Source organism: Limanda limanda, chromosome 1 (assembly GCF_963576545.1).
Source record: "Limanda limanda chromosome 1, fLimLim1.1, whole genome shotgun sequence".
Lineage (NCBI taxonomy): Eukaryota > Metazoa > Chordata > Actinopteri > Pleuronectiformes > Pleuronectidae > Limanda > Limanda limanda.
This window is the reverse complement of record NC_083636.1, coordinates 15,011,941-15,031,986: the sequence shown is the minus strand read 5'-3', so window position 1 is coordinate 15,031,986 and position 20,046 is coordinate 15,011,941. Positions and strand designations below refer to the sequence as shown.

General features: G+C 42.8%; 1 protein-coding gene across 4 annotated transcripts in view; it reads left to right on the top strand.

Annotated features, from left to right (window-relative positions):
• Positions 1-20,046, top strand: part of LOC132997975 (ELKS/Rab6-interacting/CAST family member 1-like) — a 119,271-nt gene that overhangs the window by 10,579 nt on the left and 88,646 nt on the right. For 3 of the 4 annotated variants that reach the window (XM_061067511.1, XM_061067514.1, XM_061067513.1), the window contains 8 exons: positions 350-427; positions 764-919; positions 14,533-14,789; positions 14,889-15,060; positions 17,260-17,334; positions 17,518-17,673; positions 18,438-18,530; positions 19,861-20,028. In XM_061067511.1, coding sequence (XP_060923494.1) covers positions 350-427; positions 764-919; positions 14,533-14,789; positions 14,889-15,060; positions 17,260-17,334; positions 17,518-17,673; positions 18,438-18,530; positions 19,861-20,028 — 1,155 coding nt within the window. The remainder of the gene's footprint in view (positions 1-349; positions 428-763; positions 920-14,532; positions 14,790-14,888; positions 15,061-17,259; positions 17,335-17,517; positions 17,674-18,437; positions 18,531-19,860; positions 20,029-20,046) is intronic. The other variant, XM_061067515.1, reaches the window with a different exon arrangement.

Genomic DNA, 20,046 nt, shown 5'->3' with positions numbered 1-20,046 from the left:
TTTGATGTGGTCGCTTGTTGTTGCTTAAGAATGCATCCAAAGTATTTTTAATTCATTAAAACACTGCTCTCCTTATGCCAAGATGAATTAAACTTTTATATGGGAAGCGTATTCTCATTAATATTGAAGTTAGTTGTGTAATCCATGAAGGAACTCGTTCTATAAATGTCTGTCTTGTGTGGAAAAAATGGTTTGCTTTTATAATCTAAAAGTGCTTCACATACGGTACATAGGTTTTATTTTCCATATTAAATTTCACATACTTAACGTTTCAGTTATTTAGTTATTTTATCTCCATATGACGATTGTTGGGTTAAATATTCAAAATTAGTTTTGTTTGTTTTAACAGGTGAGAGACGGAGCCATGTCGGACCTTCAAACACAACTAAGAGAAGTGCTGAGAGAGAACGAGCTGCTACGCAGAGAAGTAAGGACACTTGCACGCTTCTCAAAACAAGGCGCATGATACTTTATTTATTTTATAATTAACTACATTTCTGATTATATATTTTCAGTTCTGTGACAAATGTTGTTTATAAATCTTCTTGGAATTCTGCTGTCCTGAATTGAAGATTAATACAACAGCAACAAGGACAAATAAAAGCAAGTGAATCTGATAAGTTGAGGGAAATAAAGTATAACATCATATGCAAACTTAATAAGGGATATTTAGGGCCATTGGCTGAAGGTAGATGAAGCATCCCAGAGGATATAACCTAACACTTATTAACACAGTGTTGGATCTTAATTTGTTTATTTGTAGCTGGAGGGTAAAGAGTCTAAGCTGAGCTCCTCTATGAACTCCATCAAGACGTTTTGGAGTCCAGAGCTGAAGAAAGAGCGGGCACTCAGGAAGGATGAAGCCACAAAGATGTCCGTCTGGAAGGAACAGTACAGAGTCGTTCAGGAGGAGACACAGGTAGGAAAAAGACATCTGTGTTTGTGTGTGTGTGTGTGTGTGTGTGTGTGTGTGTGTGTGTGTGTGTGTGTGTGTGTGTGTGTGTGTGTGTGTGTGTGTGTGTGTGTGTGTGTGTGTGTGTGTGTGTGTGTGTGTGTGTGTGTGTGTGTGTGTGTGTGTGTGTGTGTGTGTGTGTGTGTGTGTGTGTGTGCCTGGACCTACGTTTCTATGGGACACTGAATTATTTATACTGTATATATCTCTGGGGTGTCTTTGCTGGTTGCTCAGAGTCAAAAGAAAAGGGAGAAGTATGTCAACGGTTATATCCTCTTAAAATTCAAAATTGCATTTTGAATTTTAATTTTCTTCCCAACTGAGGAAAGCACAGTTTTTAGAAAAAGAAACTAGAAATGAAAAACATGTCTTGGATCTATTTGTTTGTCTGGATCCACTCCAAAATATAGAGGCCTCTTCCTTATGCCCCACCCATCCACAAAGTTTCATAGAAGTTGGTTCAGCAGTTTACATTTTTATCGACCAAACCAGAAAGATGAGGTTTATCCTCCCCTAGTTGTCCTATACTTGGTTTTGTCTAATTTCATTAGACGGCACACAGGGGACGGTGTATCTACATCATTTTGTGGCCTGTTCTGGTGGATTTGTCTCGCTGCTTCAAGGCCGCCTCGAAGACGGATAAACAGATGAAGCGGGCTGCCTGGTCGGGGACTCCCAGCTGTCTTCTGGTTCAGGAGCCATCTGGATGAGATGGAGACGCAGCTAGTCTGGCAGGAGGCTGGGTTATTACGCAAGAGTTGCACACACACTCGCTCACTGTCACTTGCAGTGTCGGATTTCACATGCTGTCATGGCCCAGTGCGGAGAGGGCGCACGCACTTGCTGCCTTTATTTTGAAGAATATAATGTCATTTTTACCTTTTGGTCATTGTCACGTGCTCTTAGACCTGCTAGTGTGAGCGTATTTAAGGTTGGATGTTGCCTGCAGGACAAATGTAATGTGGGCTCTCCAAAAATTGGTTTAACATGTTTTTTAGATGCAGTTTGAGAACACTCATGCAGGTTGTGTGTGGCTTTGTATAAATGTTTTAGTCAAAATGTGGGTGTTGGGTCTGAGAAAGAGAGAAAGAATGAAGGAAAACATGGTAAATGTATTAATCTACCATGTAGTTAACCTGCTGCTATTCCTACAACAATCCTCACTTGCTGTCACACACACACACTCCTCCCTGGGTGTGTGTGCGTGTTGTAGTGAGTGAAAACACACGTTAAGACATGTAAGAGATTATTTTCTTTTATTTTAATGTCAGGGAATATGTGCTCCCTCTCTTTGTTTGTCGCTTTCTACTTTCATCCCCTTTCTTTCCACTAGATAAATCACATCCTTTTAACCCGAGCCATCCTTTTTATTTTCTGCTCTCATTATCCTGTCACTTTCCCTCTCTTCGCTCGTCCTCTTTCTCCGTTCATCACTGGTTTTTCTCTGTCCCCTTGCTTTATTTCTCTCTCATCTCTCTCTCTCTCTGTCTCTCTCTCAGTTCTTACTCATTCTGCTTCTCTTCTTCTATTTCTGTCACCACCCGGTGAGTCAGCGCTGGCTTTCTCTCTCTCCTCCTTACCTCCTACCTTCCCTTCTCGCTCTCCCTCCTTCTCTCCATCCTCTTAGTTTCAGAAATTGAATAACACTCCCAGTAATTTTAGGACACACACACACACCCTGTCCAGGAATGCACGTATAATCTCCACACTTCTTTCTTCCTCGTCCTTCCTACCTTCCTCCACACTTCCTCACTTCCTGGCCTCCTCCTTCATGCCTTACCGACTTACTTCACCTCTCTTTCGCCCCCTTCTGTTTTTCTTTCCTTCCTTTCCCACTCCCTTCCTCTCATATCAACACAATGTGTCACAATAGATTCAGAGCGAGTAAAACACTAAGTAAAACATTCCTGATCTCATGCTTGTACTTGTCGGACACTGGTTTTTATAAATGAGATGCAATAGATGAGTAATTATATCCGAATAAATTACAAATTTGAGTGTTGTCTGTTGTATATTTGATTTCTGTGGGAGGCTGTGGCACAGGAGTTACACAACAAAAAAATATTTTATTCAGTATTTTCTCTATCCTCTACATGGATCGATACTTCTCTGGATATTTCTTACTTGGTTTTGCTTTAATAGTTTTGCTGTTCTTGACTTTTTGGTATTATAACTGTGTAGAATTATATGTGTAGTTGCCTTGTTTCACTTTCAGCAGACACATTAACATTGCAGCAACATAAGCAGTAGTCAGGAGTCCCGTTTCAGCCCACGTCACAAGCGTTATGCAATATTTACTCTCCTTTTGGCCATGTTTGCTTAACTTCTATCTTCATCCACTCCTGTTGAAACTCTCCAGCCCTTTAGAAGCTCAATGCTCCAGTATGTTTACCCACTGTAACTTTATCTGTCCATAGTTTGGTCCTTGGGAGGGAGCATACACTTGGTTTATCAGAGCCTTTTCATCGAAAACTGCTGCAGGAAAATTGTGGGCTGTTAAGTGTTAAATCTGTAAAAGGCTCCATAGAGCTGAGGGCAACTGCGAGGTTTGAGATGTCATCCCTGGATTTTATGAGCTACACCTTTCACAGTATTTGGTTGATATGAATATATTGATTACTTCTGGGGTGTCACGGTGGGTGGGATGACTTCTTCATGCAAGAGACCCCCCATGACAAAGGATAAGCTGTATAGATAGTCGATGGATGGATGGAAAACTGGCTGACAGACCGAAATAAAATATTGTTTTGTAACATTATAGCAAGAGAAATTCAGTTTGCGTTAAAAAAGCATCAGGCCCCTGACAGGTGTGTGATGCTTTATACCTTAAGGTGCCAATGAGAGAAATAAGAGAAACAGATCAACTCAAATCAGTAAGACAAGGGGACAGACATTTTCTGCAAATCTGCATATTCAAAGTCAAGCTATATGTCAGGCTCTATTTTGTCGCATCCCCCCTGAGATGCAGATTATTATTCTCGCAGTATTTACAGCCAGCTGTCGTCTCTCGTGTCACCACCCACATCCAGTAATTTTCTCTTCACAAGTTTTCTCGACATTGTCATGACACTCTCCATCCCTCTCCTGCCTTTCTCTCTCCCTCTCCGTCTCACCAATTCGCTCCCGACTGTCCGACTCCCTCTCCTCCCCTCTCTCCTCACTCTCCATCTGGGCCTGTGGAGCCGCTTTGCCCCAGAACTCGATTCAATAGAAGCGACACAAACACAACCCGATCCAACAAATGCACCAGTCTGCATACAGATGCCCGCTCTGTTCGGCCTCACCCTGTGGTCAGCGTCCTCTGTCTCATTGTCCCTCTCTCTGCGCTGCTTTTGCTCTGCTCTCTGTAAATGAGAGTGTTCACCCAATTTGTTCCACCTCTTTGATCACAGCAGGTGCGTTCGACGTTTCACCCAGAAAGAAAGCGAATCGTGGAGAAAAAAGGAGAAGATGGAGGAATGTGTAGAGTGCTCGAGGAAAGCTTCTCTGTCTTTGGTTTTCCTTTCAATTCAAAGTTTCTTTCTTGTACATAAAAACTTTTGTCTTTTTCTAGCTCTTTATTCCCTCTGCTCTCCAATCAGTTTTCATTTAGATAGATAAACAAGATCAAGCAGATGACAAGCAGCAGTTAGCATTCATGAGTATAAGAGCATCACCTTTTCAAATCCATGCAACTGAGAGGAGTTTGTTGCAGAAATTACATGTCGCTGGTGCTGTCTTCTCACTGAAATATACCTCAATTGATCCCTTATAAGATTTCATATTTCATGCATATAAAGCAACATGTGCTAAATGAAAAGGTTTTGAATGTTTTTGAGCAGAATTCATATCTGTTACTCTCTGGTCTATGTCGCAGCAATGAATCAGAGCGATGAACAATAACTACTGTGTCTGTCTGTATCTGGGGCTGCTAGATGCTATCAATTCTCTACTGTACTCCAGGCCAGCCATGTGACGTCATACCACAGCATGCGTGTTAATGTGTGTGTGTTTTGTGCCTTTCACTTGTGTAGGGTGTTTGTTTGTGTTGATTTGGATGTATTCATTTTTTAAGAAGTAGGCGCTGCCAGCCGGGTTTGTTTGTTTCCTTGATGAGAAAGAGAGGGAGAGAGAGAGAGAGAGAGTGGGAGAGCGGGAGAGCAGCGGGGGGGAATATTTGTCCTTCCGTGAGTTGGCAGGCTCACGTGTGTGTCAGGACAATTGGGCTTTTTGTACACGGAAACGTGTGTGTGTCTGTCTGTGTGGAGGCACAAATTGCCTGGTTATAATTGTGTAGATTTTACTTGCGTGTTTGTTACTGTTTGTACATAATGTGCCCATGGAGAAAGTAAAGCACGCATGTTCTTGTGCATGTGATGTATTGGTCTGCTCTGTTCTGCATCCGCCGTCTCTATTTTTATCAAGTCTGTATGTTTTTGTTTGGATGCAACAGTTTGTGCGTGTTGTATGGAAATGGAAAGTACACGGAAGTGGTATGATGTCAGAAGACGCGCGTGTGTGTGTGTGTGTTTGTTTGTGTGTTTTAGAGGCTAGCGGCTGTTGTTCTTTTACTGCTGACTGTTTTCATTCTCTTCAATTAAGGTGCTGGTTTAGAATAAAACTGTTAGGGTTAGAGTGTTTGTGCGAGTGCTTGCGTCTGCTTGAGGAATTAAGGAAAATGTTTTTCCCTATTATAAAACATTAATTTAAATCAGACTGTTTTCTGATCGTTTTACTGGTCGTTAGAAAGTTTTAAACGTACAATATGCATCTTCAGCTGCTAGAGGTCTCTTAATATAAACGATATTAAAGGACATAGTTTGATGATGTCGTGAAGCAGTGCGGGATCATGGGAGTTGTTGGCTTCCCCAGCATTGATGATGTGCCTTCTCTGTCTGTGTGTGTCTGTGTGTGTCTGTGTGTGTCTGTGTGTGTGTGAGGAGGTTAATCCAAACAGGCAGATCAGTACAGTGCCCGTTACACCTTGGTGGCACTTTACCTTCAGGTAAAGAGGGTGATAAGGGAGATGGAGAGATGAGGCAGATTCGGAGAGACCGTCTTTTTCTCTCTTCTCCTTTCTTCCTCTTCTCCCCGTCTGCATTTTTTTCCTGCGTTTTACTCTTTATGCTCAAAGCGACAAACTTGGAGAGCGCGAGGGAGCGGGATAATTTCACAGACTGGCACTTGAGTGTATTTTCCACTCTTTGAACATGGCCTTCAGGTTAATGTGTAAATGGATGGTGCTAGCAGAACCCTGATCTGTTCCGCCTCTGCAGTTAAAATTCTTAAAGCATGTGAAAAGACTTAAAGGCATTTATTCACTTTTGCACCAAATAAAGAATTACTTCAAGGCACATAATACTTATTTTACTGTATACAGGGTTTCCTCCAGTGCTTTATAGGCCTGGCGGGCCGCCAGGCTAAGCGTCGCTTGTTTATTTATTTAAAAAAAAATAAAAAATGTTATGCACCAGAAACATGATACCAAAGACGGTGTAGCAGATCCCCCGAAAGATTGATGAGACTTAACTGATGTTCGGGTCGTTTATTGAACCGTCCTTGTCACCGTACACCTTAATAAAACTTTAAACAACTTAGAAACACCGTAAGAAATTGTGCCTCTTCCGAGGGTCGCTGAATAACATAGCTTCTTCCGTCAACACTTTACTTCCTCATTGAGCCCCGATCCCCGGACAAGCCCATCCTATTGGTCCACACAGTCACATGTCCCACCCCGACCCCTTCACTGACAGTCAGACATCAGAACGCTCCTTCAACACAGTGTTTCACTGAGAATACGTCAAAACCATGACTACCACCCCCCCCCCCCCACACACACCCCCACACCCCCGTAGCTGAGGTGACCGCGAGAAGGCCTCTCTAGCAGCCCTACCACCAGGCTTAGCAAGTTTTCTGGGGGAAACCCTGGTACAGATATACTGCAAACCACATAAAGACCAGCCTCTCTGCTGACTGAGTAAAGCCTTCTAATCACTACTCAGCACTTAACGTTATTACTCCAGATTTTAAGTTGAGTATCCTGCGTTTCTAATAAATTACTCCAAGCAGGCGTTGAGCTTGTTCTCAGGTTAGTTTGAATCCAATAGGAGTGGACACGGCCAGTTGTTTCCTGTGTGAGTTTTCCATTTACTGTATAGAAAAAAACTGTTGCCAGCAAGAGTTTCTGTGCCAGCTGGCTGCAAAAATGCCTTGTCTGGGTATCCTTATACCGGTAAAGAACCTGGAAGAGGAGGAGGGCGAGGGGAAAAGTGTGTGTGTGTGTGGAGAAGATGGACCGAGATGTAAAGATTTGTAAAACGTAGAGAGAAAGTAAATCGGTAGAGTGAAGGATAGATCAAAGCTGGGGATGGAAGCCAGGAAGGGGGAGGAAAGGAGGAGAGATGAATGGATGGCACCGACAAATCGAGCAGGAAAAAAAACCCGGATGAAATATTAGAGAAATGCAAAGACGGATTGATGGAGAGAGATGAGTGAAGAAGAGGAGAGAAGAGTGTGGATGAAAGATAAAATTGATGGATTGAAGAGTTGGGGAAAAAGAAAGGAGGGGAAATTGTAGGATGAATGAAAGACAGAGTAAATACCGTAGTGTTGCTTTTCTGATTACATATTGTCCTGTTACCGCTAACCATTTATTAACAATGCATATTTCTTAAACAATAAACTTTGTACCTGCCTTAACAGGTGGTCACATAGCACAGGATTTGATACAGGATTCTGAGATATTTAATAGTTCATCTGAATTGAATGTGGATTAGGTTTGAATCACAGGAGATGACAGAGTTTTTTCTTGTTGAAAAAGTCCAAGCTGGATGTAAATCTGTAGGAAGAGAGTTACAGATGAGGGAGAGAAAGGGGGGAGGAAGGATTTATGGCAAGAGAGTGAAAGAGAAAATGCTGAACACACACACACACACACACACTCACTCACTCTGGGATTCTGCAAACACGTGCATTCCTCAGGAGTCATGCTCCTCGGCCCCAGATCCACAACTCTCCCATCTGTTGTCTCTGGTGTTCTTTGATTAAACCGGTCGGCTGTCCTGCTCCAGAACAAATGGGTTCTGTAGTGAGTCTGAACAAGTGACTATTTTTCAGTTTTATGTCTGGAGCTTGACATGACGGTATCATGTCGTCCATGGTCTTTGGTTTAAATGTGATGCAGGGTGATCCTGGAAAAGCCAACAGAGTTTTCTTTAAAGTTTTCTTTCCCCTCAGTCCGTCTTTGATATGACTTTCTTTAAAACACAAACACAATCATCTCCCTGTGTCATTCTACCTTATCTCCCTCCTTCTGTTTCCTGCAGCCTGCTCCTCTTTCCATCCGCAACTCCTCGACCTATGAGTCACTATTCCTCTGTGTGTGTGTGTCTGTGTGTGTGTGTGTGTGTGTGTGTGTGTGTGTATATTCTATTATACATGTGTGCATCCATATCATATGCATGTGTGAGACAATCTCTCTTCCTCCCCGTTAGAGTTAATTTATCGCGACTGTTATCCATGCGTTGCATGTGTGCCTGCATGTGTATGGGTTAAGTCTCCTGTGTGTGTGTGTGTGTGTGTGTGTGTGTGTGTGTGTTAATGTATTAGGTCTTTTTGTGTGTGTTTTTCACACATGAATGCTCATCAGTAACAGATGGTCCACAAACCTTTGTGTTTATTTAGCCAGGATGGAGAGATAGGTGAGAAGGAGGAGAGAGAGAGGGATGGAGAGAAAGAGGGAATAAGGTAAATAAAGGGAATGATAGTGGGGGAGAAACAGGACAGATGGACAGAGTAAAAGGAGGAAGGTGAGGGTGAGCGCGGGTGAGGAACGGAATGAGATTCATATAAAAGTGTAATTCCATCGCGCGGAGGGAAAGAAATGTTCCCTCGTTCCCTCAGTTTTTCTTTCACAAAGGCGCAGTGTTCGTTTTACTGAGAGAGAAAAGAAGGATATGAAAATGAAAGAGTCAGTTTTCCCTCTGCCTACAAGGCTGTGATTTTGTGAGTTCCTGCTGTCACTGTCTCACTTTCTCCACTTTCTCTCTCTCAATTTGTGAGTGTGTGTGTGTGTGTGTGAAGGAGAGAGTGTGAGAGAGAGAGAGCCTGTGGTCCTGTGGCAGCCATGTCTTTCCTTATAAGGAGTGGGTTTGGGAAGAGTTGGTGAGGAATGAACAGAATTACAGTACGGTCACTCCCCCTTTCCTTTTATGCTTTTCCTTTTTTTCCTTCCTCTCCTCTGCCTCTCTAACATCTGTCAGTCTGCGTATCTGTCTCTCCATCTAAATAGATGTGACAGCCAATGATTTAATTCCTCCTCTCCTCTCCTCTCCTCTCCTCTCCTCTCCTCTCCTCTCCTCTCCTCTCCTCTCCTCTCCTCTCCTCTCCTCTCGCTCTCCTCTCCTCTCGCTCTTTAAACCAGCCACTGACCCTGATGTTGCATCTCAAAGTGACTGATTAGGGTCAGCACTTTACTCTAGCCTTTCCCCCCTTTCTCTCTTGGCCTCCTCTTGGCAGTTTGTTAATTTTTTCCTCACCTCGTTTAATCTCTTGCCTATAATAAATCTCTTTGATCCGTGCTTATTCCGGACTTCCGCTTTTGTTTTCATTCAATCTGATGCTATTTTCTTCCCGGAGCCTGTTCTCCTTTTTTTTTTCCTGTTCAAATTGTATCCTCCTCTTCATTATGTTCTTCATCCTCCACTTATATCCTCAGAGAAAAGATAGAGAGTGTGTGTGTGTTAATCTGCGTGTTGTCTGATGCCAGAGTGGGCGATGCTTTCAAACCGCTTACGGTCATTTCGCACACACACACACACACACACACACACACACACACACACACACACACACACACACACACACACACACACACACACACACACACACACACACACACACACACACACACACACACACACACACACACACACACACACACACACACACACACACACACACACACACACACACACACACACACACACACACACACACACACACACACACTTAACATTACAAAGACACTGCAACAACCTTCATGTTGTCTGTTGCATACGGGCATAACTTTGCGTTTTGTGCGTTCATTGTGTGTGTGTGTTTGTACATCCAGTTGTGTGTACATGTGCTTATGTCACAGTGTGTGTCTGTTTGCGAAAGGGGAAGCGTGACTCACCCGGCGAGCAAAGAACAAGCGAGGGATGAGACGGAGGAGTAATAACGGAGAGATGGTTAATATTGAAAGACAGATGAGCGGTGACCTCGGGGGGGGGGGGCGTGTGACGAGCGGATGGAATATTTGTCGCCGTATTCACGCTTCTCGTCTCGTCTCGTCTCTTCCTCTCCTTTCTCTCCTCTTCCTCTTCCTACCCTCTTCTGGAAATAGATAATGCAGGATAATAATTTTGGTCCTCAAGTGATCATTAGTTTAATGTGTTTCTCATTACAAGACACATTTTGTGATTAATTCATGATTTTAGGCAGCTGTCATGTTACTGTAATAAAACCATTAAGTGTGACAGGAGTTCATTTGAACCCTAATAGAGAAGTGAATGAGTGAATCATGGTGTAAAGAAAGTGAGTGAGGTCATCCTGAAAACCTGGATAAACCCAATGAAATACATACAATTTAAATCTTGTCTTTGCCTAAACTGCGGTTTCGAACCAAAGGGTTTCGAGTAAGTTTTGAAAAAAATTAAATGACTCATTAGGCTACAGACTTCTTTCATGTTAAATCCTGTATCAGGCCTTAAACTCCTGCCCGGCCTACAGACACAAACTATATGACAAGGCCTCTCAAAGAGACACATAGTACAGGCCTGTGTGGTTATGGCTTGATAGTGAGACATTTAGAGATTTTTGTCTGGATATTTTTTCCCCACGTCAGGTTCTTCCACAGATTATGTGGTGATGAAGCAAGTTCAATGAGTGGAAAAGCTGAATGTGGTACAGCTGATATTCTAATGTGTCTCATTTGACGAGACCAGAGCCCAAGAAAAATACAAATAGATTCACATGAAGGTTGAATTTCTCCACAACCTCAGTCTCACATCCTCTGTTTGCATTGATTTATTTCATGACTGACGAGTTGTTTAGGACAGAAAGTTTGTCTGTGAAACATAGTTCATCTTTTGTTTATATGAGAAGCATCAAGGTGACTTGAAGTCTCTTGCGGCAAGTGCACCTAAACGACGTCATCTTTTTTGAAAGGCTTTTTTAAGTTGTTGTGAAGGATATTGGAATAACGTCAAAGGAGGAGGTTCGGGTTTTGCCCCTGCTTGTTGGTTGGTTGGTTGGTTTGTTTATCAAAAGTTGTTCCCAGAAGTAAGGGCAGATTTTCTTTTAAACATTCCAAGGCATTTTTTTTATATTTTCACCAATTTCCCAGGGAATAATTCATGGAACTTGATGGAAAGACATCAGTCGTATTGATGGGGACTACTCGGGGGACGGCTAGATTTATTTAAAGGGGACCTCAACCTGCTCTGCTGTGGTAAAAAAATATGTGGAGCACTCAGTCAAATTCACAACTTTTGATTTGTTAAAAATCACGAGGAGGGAGATCATTTCCCAACTTGCACTTGTTTACTTTCCACCAGCTTGATGAAATTATCTGTCCTTCCCTTGAAGGAAACATCTGTCCTCTTGATTCCTCTTCTTGTTTGTGTGTTTGTCCGATTTACACACAGTTTAAATGTATTTATCTTTTTCTCGCTGTTTTTATCAGTTGAACGGGAAAATAAACTGAAAGCAGAAGTGAAGATGCCTCCAGAATCAGTCAGAAATCAAACTGGAGTGAATAATGTGCCTATTCCTCACATGGAGAACATGTGTTTGTGGTTGTAGTCGAGCTCACAGTGTAATATCAACATTTGCGTGTGTGCAGTGTGCATATTTGTGCATATTTGTGTGACTGAGCCCCTCAATGGAATTTCGGAGGAATCAGGAACCGTTTGACAGGATCAGAGGTGAAAGAACCAGACGACTCAGCAGAAACCGAGATGAAAAACACACCTCGTGTTCTGGCTCTCTTTCCGTCTCTGTCTCCCTCTTTTCATCCCTTCCTCTATTTCTCCCGGACGCAATTAACGCTCTGTTTCCTCTCTTTTCTCACTCCATCCTCGTTATCTCCTTCTCTGTTTGTGTTTCTTTCTGCCCGCTTCCTTCTATATTTCAGGCCCTCTTTATCATCTGGTCTGGCATTTCTCAGCTTCGCATTCCAGCTGTGTGTGTGTCGGTCTGTGTGTGTGTGTGGGTTGGCTGAGTTACTGGCATATGATTGTGTGTGTGTGAGTTTCTGAATTCTTTATATTGAACCTTTGAAGTTTTGCGTGTGTGTGGGTTTTGTTCCTGTTTGCTTGAATTCAGGCAGGATTACAATGATATGCATTAGAGTGTGCACAACTATTGAGGCTTGTGTGTGTCTGTGTGTGTGCGTGTGTGCGTGCACGTTCTGACATACTTTTAGTTGCTTGATGTTATAGTGAGATTATGTGTTTGCCTGACTGATTACATCACATAATGATCTATGAAGACATGGACGTGCATTTTTTTAATGCCTAAATAGCGCATGAAATTTATATGTTACTGTAATGAGTACAGATGTGTGTGTTCATGTGTTTCTCTCCCTGACTCATTTTTCCACTCCGCATACAGCTGCGTCTGTCTGTTTCAATATTCATATCTATGGCTATAACTCGTTTTTCCTTGCTATTAATTGATTTATGGTGAAACCAAACAGAAAAATGACATATACAATTTAATTTATCTTAAAATGAATAATCAAAATCATCCCACAGTTAATACAGTTTGGGCTATATCACACTAATCAAGAAGTGCCCCAGTTAATAACAGTGGTGATTATACTATCAGATAGGAAAAAGGCATCCACAACTTTGTATGTTTATCCTTGCTTCCCCTCACTTCACTTTCTTTTAAAAGATTGATCAGAATAACATGTAATTACAGAGGCAATCTAGAGAGAAGAGAAAACATGGAAATAAATGAATTTAAGAAGGCAGCAGGAAATTACAACATATTACAATTGATTTTAAGTGCAGTCACACACTTTAGACCCTTGAGAATGTTTATTATGCAGAGGTTCAAGGTCCCAGTTTCTCAAGCAGGACACTCACCGTTGCTTATTTTGTCTGAACATCTAAAAAGAAATCCAAAAAATAGGTTTCTAACGACTGAAAAGCTGCAAAATACCAGATACCATAAATATTTTGGTTCTTCTTTCAATAAAGTATGAAGCATTTGAGCACGTCCAAACATTTGAGATTGTGTGCACATTCTTGCATGTTTTTCTCACACGGGTGGGTCAGTGAGTGCATGTCTAAGGGAGGAGTTGTAGTTGGCATGGCGACAGATGGACGGACCACAAAGGGAATATTTAAAAGATGCTCTGTGTCTGTGTCTGTCAGTCTTCAGGGAAATCCTAGAAATGTCAGTGTCAAGTCACTCTGTGTGTGAGACTCCTATGGTGACACAGTGAAGAATAAGGATTCAATCAAATAAAATGTACATGAAATAAAATGTGTCTCTATTATGAAATAAATACAAAGCAGACTCTGCCCTGGCTGTCATGCAACACAAGCCACAGCTACCACCGCTTGCGTGTGTTTGTATAAGTACATACTTTATTTATGATCATTATCTTCTGCTCTGTCCCTTTCTCTTCCTTCTTTTCCCCAATATCTAAGAATTGTTTTTCTTTGCCTCCCAGCTCATTCTTCTCCTTCCTTTCTCCTTTAAACTTGTGCTGTCAATGTTGATTAATGATAGCTGCAAGGGCATCTCTGCCTTTTATAACCTATTATTTTTTTTTACCTCCTATGTACTTCTGCTTTTATTAGTGCAACCTTCTCTCAGCTGTATATTTTTTTTTAATCTCTGGAAATTCACCATGACTCGTGTGTTGCTCAGGTTATTTGTGACGCAGTCTGAAAAAACCTTGGGGCATTGTAGAGACGTTGCGGACACACACATACACACACACGCACATACACACATTATAAACCCCTATTTTGTGTGACTCAGGCTGAATTGTGTCATCTTGTCCTTGTGTCAGCTCGATGGTGGTGATACAAACCTGCCAACCCACTTCTGTGACACACTCGCTCAGTCAAGATGACATAACCATACTGTTGGATGTGTCAGTCAGCAGGTCACTTCACTCACTCAGATTTCAGATCAAAATTCAATCAATTCAATTTGTCAAACATTATTTGTGAGCTCTCTTTGAGCAGTAGTGACAACAACCACAACAAGAAGACAGCAGATAAAATAATAGTACATCATTTAAATGTAATGAGATAAAGAAACGTAAAGTAAAGCCATTAAGTAAAAGTACATGTTAAGGGACGATTTTGAAGCAGACAATGTTTCAAGTCTGAATTCCTCAGGTAAACTATTCCAGTGGCTTGGGGCCTAGACAGCAAAGGCCCTGTTACCTTCGGTAATCAGTCTTGACCGAGGCTACGGGCTGGTGGAGTGTTGACTTAGAAGTTCAGTCAAGTAGCTTGATAATAAGCTTAACCGCGCATCACATTACCCGATCTTACCTGTTCTTGAGGTATCTACTCTCTCTCTCCCTCCAGCATCTTCAGTGCACCATCCAGGCTTTACAAGATGAGGTTCGAATCCAACGCGATCTCAACCACCTCTTCCAGTCAGACTACTCGGACTCTGGGCACCTCGGAAACCACGCCTTCTCCCCTCAGGACATGACAGAGGACAACTTCCTGCGTCTCCACGCCGAGTACGAGCGGCAGGTCAAAGAGCTCTTCCTCCTGAGGAAGACGGTGGAGGAAATGGAGCTGAGGATAGACACACAGAAACACACCCTGACTGCCAGGTAAAGACCGAGGACACAGACGGGGGAAGTTTGGCTCTGTTCTGATGTCCAATTTTAGGCCTCCATTATGTTCAAATCCATAATATTCTTGTCCAACAGGGATGAGTCAATAAAGAAGTTACTGGAAATGCTGCAGAGTAAAGGCATGTCGTCACGGGCAACAGAAGAGGACCACGAACGTACGAGGCGACTGGCCGATGCTGAGATGACCATCCACCAGCTGGAGGGCCTGCTGGAGCGAAAAGACAAGGAGATGCTACAACTCAGAGAGGTGTGTGTCTGTGTGTGTGGGAAGAGAAAACAGAGAGCATTCAAGGTCCCCCCCCCATGCATGAGTGTGTGTGTGTGTACAGCCAGATGTGAGTGTAAACAAATCAAACCCTGTCATATTCAAGCAATGCCCTTGGCTGTTTCTACTCCTGGCTCATAATTTAGCTTTAACACACAACACAAACATTAACAGACACACACACACACACACACACACACACACACACACACACACACACACACACACACACACACACACACACACACACACACACACACAGCTCTCCAACTTCTCTCGCTCAGCTGTTACTGAGACTATTGTAGTATATAAAAGCTCCATCTACTGGTGAGATGTTGTTATTACAAAACACATATAAACATTTTTTTTTTTTAATTTAAACTTAAGTTTCAGCATATAAAAAAAGTCTTCAATGCACTTTCATACATTTTTTCAGGGCTAATTTGAATAATTTCCGATGTGACAAACCTTTTAATTATAGTTAAATTATTTCAAACAGTACAAAGTTATATTGAAACTGGAATGAAAGACCCTAGGGAAATCTCGACAAACACCTCGTTCAGAATTTATCTGAGTACACTCGGCTTGACTGTGGGAAAGACTACAGATACATTCTGTTTAAACCTACAGTAACCCTTATTTCTGTCAATGCAGATGCAAATATGACTGTTTTATCTCTTGATTTTAGTGACAAAATACATTATAACATGACACTGTATGTGTGATGATAAGGATTATCTTTAAATAGTTTTTATTCAGATAAAACTGTAAAGCAAAGAACCAATAAGTTCATAAATCAGCTCCAAATGCACCATGGACCCCGGCTGAGAAATGTGCATAAACACACCAACACAAGTGATGCATAGTTTGTTGCTTCTCATTGCATCAGAGTTTTTTTTATTTTGACAGAGATGGTGTTTGTTACAAAACATAGAAAAAAGACAAATCTGACTTTTTTGCTTCTACACCTGGCTCCATCTTTTCTGCCTTTACCTCCGAAACCGTAGAGGAAATGATCGTCAAATCTTTGTGTGTGTGTGTGTGTGTGTGTGTGTGTGTGTGTGCGTGTGTGCGTGTGCGCACTCATGAGTTTTCATATTATTGCCTAAAGCCACTGGCATCCCAGTGTTCCTTTCACACATGTGTGTTTCTATGCTTCCCGGCTCCTGCATTAGCTTTGTCAGCCTCTCACTGAGTTTCCTCCAAAGAAAAGCAGTGATGCATACACTGCTGCGTCCTCCCCTCTGCTTTCATTCCCTCCCTCGCTCGCACTCTTTCTCCCTGTCCCCTTTTTCCCTTTTTGTGTCACTACATCCACTACACTCCCCCTTCTTTACTCTCTCTTCATTTGACTAGTGAGTTCACTGAGTTGTGAACCACAGCCAGGCAGAGAGATCATCCCTGTGTGTAGCTCATTAAATTAGCTCAGTTCAAATTTTGATTGAATTGTGATTTAGGTTATATATTATTTTACGAGAGGTTTCTGCTGCTGAAGGAGACTAAAACTTTGTAGCTGGGACCTACTTTTTTGAATTAGCATCATTTCAGGCCGTCAGATCAGATCATTCATTCAGATTTGTGGCTGAGACGGTCTCTGTCAGCTTCTTGGTGGCTCGCCTCACTGTTTGAAGGATGTGGGACGGACGCTTTGACCCAAGGAGGCTAAAAGCCAGCGCCTCCGCGAGAGGGAAACATGGCATTCCCGCCTCTCCCTCCATCCCGCTCTCGCCCTCTTTTCCCGTTTCTCCCTCCATCTCCATCCCGCCACCTTTCCACGTGTCACCCCCCTTCCAACCCTGCGCTCCTTTCTCCCCTTCGCGTCATCACCCACTCCGCTCCTCTCCCTCCTTCCCAGCGCCTTCCCCTCCTTCCCATCGCCACCTCTTCCATCCCGTTGTCCGGCCCTCCTCTTGCTCCCCTCACCATCCCTATTTTGTCGTTGCCTCCTCTGTCCATCCTTCCCTCCAGCACTCGTTCCCTGCTCCTGCTCCACGTCCCACACCCACTGTCCAGCCCTCCCTCCATCCCTTCCCACCAGGTGTTGTCGCCTCCTGTCCCGGTACAAGACCTTCTTCCCCCTTACTTCGCCCCTTGCTCCATCCCTCTCTCCACCCCTCTCCCCATCCCCCTGTGTCTCTCTCTCCGTCTTCTCCTGACCATCGCGGTGTGTGTGTCCCTCAGGAGCTGCACAGGAGATATGAAGCAGCTCCAGAGTCGACGAAGACCAAGGCCCTGCAGACAGTCATCGAGATGAAGGTAAATATTGGATGATAATTATTTCCTTTCAACGTGTTCCTGTGCTTTATATCAAAATCAGCTATAATAAATAGAAGCTATACTTTTTAATAATATTTAAATTCTTTCAAATAGTGTAAAAATTAATTGAAAATTAAATAACAAGTCAATAGAACACGAGTTAACGTGTGGATGTCCTGGCAGGATGCAAAGATCAGCTCGATGGAGCGTGGCTTGAGGGAGCTGGAGGAGGAGGTGAACATGCTCAAGTCCAACGGAGCTCTGAGCAGCGAGGAAAGGGAGGAGGAGATCAAACAGATGGAGGTCTACAGATCCCACTCCAAGTTCATGAAGAACAAGGTGATACACACACACACACACACACACACACACACACACACACACACACACACACACAGACACAGACACTCAGACATGCACTGCCAACATATCTGCTTGTCTAATCATTTTTTCTCCTTGTGTTGTAAAAAATTCTTGGAATCTCTGACTCGCTGGAAAAATAACTCCTCTTCTTTCCTTTACTGTTGACTAGAAACAGCTTTAGTGTCAGGATGGCAAAGTGCTTCTATGTGAGCTGTGCTCATTATAACAAACCAGCACTCCTGTCATGTAGGGAGTCGAGTATGTTTGGAAATTCAGTAGATTGTCTTTCTCCGTCAGCTGTTTGAGATGAAGTGTAGTGTTTTAGTTTCTGCCGGTTTTTCTATCTCACGTCAGTAACAAAGAAATGTTCACCTCTTCCTTATCTTCCTAGAGGTTCGTAGATGACAGCTCCACCTCTTTGGTTTAGAGGTTTGGACACGACCAGCGTGTTTGCCGTCTTGTGATTTATAAGTGAAGAGAAACTAACGGAATAATACAACTGCTGATTGATTCAAGTAAAAGGACCAGTAAGATTCCTCCGGTGCACATAACAGTGAAACAGCATTTTTAAGAGTTTATTCTCATTATCAATGTATTCAAATCCTTAATCACTGTTTCCCTGAATGATCTCTGAATGTGAGGTGCTTGAATAAGCTGTTGAGTGGGGTTTGTGGGTCAATGGTCAGCAAAAATGGCTTCTGATTTGTTGTGGTCATGGTGACGCCCTCCTCTCCTGTCAGGTTGAGCAGCTGAAGGAGGATCTAAATCACAGCCAATCAGAGAAGGAGGAGCTAAAACAACGAGCCAATGAGCTTCAACGGGAGGTGTCCGCAGTAAGAGACACACCTCTGTGTCTGTTTGCTAGATCTTTATTTCTTTTCTCTTTCTTCCTTTCTTCCTTTCTTCCAGGTTGTCTGTCTAAAGGCTGCTGCTTGAGTAGAATCCCAGTAGAATCCCAGTAGTGTTCACACAACAGCAACTATAACTCTCAAATGTCATTCATGCTCATCGGCTGGAGATTTATATTCATTTTCAGATTTTGAGAGCATCATGGGAAAAGATTCCAAGCTACAATCACATTATTTGCGGAGTCAGCACTGCCATTCAAATGTTCCAACTTGATCACCACCCATGAAAGAACAACAACAACCAACTACAGTCAAATCTGTGACCTGAAAGCAACACTATGTAACTTTTACTGAGCAGCAGCGCCCTCTGCAGCCACACGTGGAGATAATTCTGCTGGGTTTCATGTCCGAGCGATTTAAAAAGTTTCCTTGATTCAAATTTGAGATAAATGCTGCTTTTTAATGCCGTCCTCGTCTTTTTAACTGATCTATAGTTCAGCATTTCTCTTGAACTTGCTGCACCTGATTCCGACAAGTTAAGCTGTAACCACCTCATCATCCCATCATAGAGACAGAACCGACATTGAGAGTGAGGAGGGGGAATGAAAGTAATCTCTCGAGCGACCTGCCCATTCGGTTGGTGACCAATGGCTTTTGACAGTAATAGTTGTTTCTAGCCGTCTGAGCCGCACAATTACAGACCTGAAGCTTAGAGTCCAGCTGTGCTACACTCCTCGCGTGTGGTTTCTCTCTCAGCTCGTGGCTGGGATCACTTTTCTGGAGCGTTAAAAGTTTTTATACGATCAACTTTTCTGTGGGGTTTGGCTCAATTCTTTTTTCTTTTTACTGTCAAGTTGAATTCTCAAATGTCACTCCCAGTCACCTGGACCAGAGGAACTTAGGTTCATCACCCCATGAAAATTAAACAGTAGTCATATGTTTTCTTTCTTAATAATCTCAGGCTTACTGTAAGAAATGACCCTAACCCAGGGCTACTAATACAGAGAGAAGGAATTTAATACTGGCCTGACTTCCATGCGTGTCTAACTGTTAAACAACAAGGCTATCTCGGCTGACTTCTTGGCGGACTTCTTCCCGTCAGTTCTGTGCACTGCTTATTCTTCTTTTTCAGACTACAATGGAGTTATGAACAATGTCTAAAAATCTTAACACGCATCGTAGAATGAGTGCTCACTACTCACTTGGTGAAGCTTGTAGTGGATTTAAAATAAGCAAGTTATCCTCTCTAAAACATACTCATAACTTATTTCTATCCCACACCTGTGTCTTCGTGTCTTGTGTGTGTGATTCTCAGATGGATCAGGCGAAGCAGGATCTGAGTCGTAAGGACAGCGACCTGCTGGGTCTCAGGACCAAACTGGAGACCCTGAACAACCAGTTTTCAGACAGCAAGCAACACGTGGACGTTCTCAAGGAGTCTCTCACTGCCAAAGAACAGAGAGCTGCCATACTGCAGACCGAGGTCATTTATCACACTTTA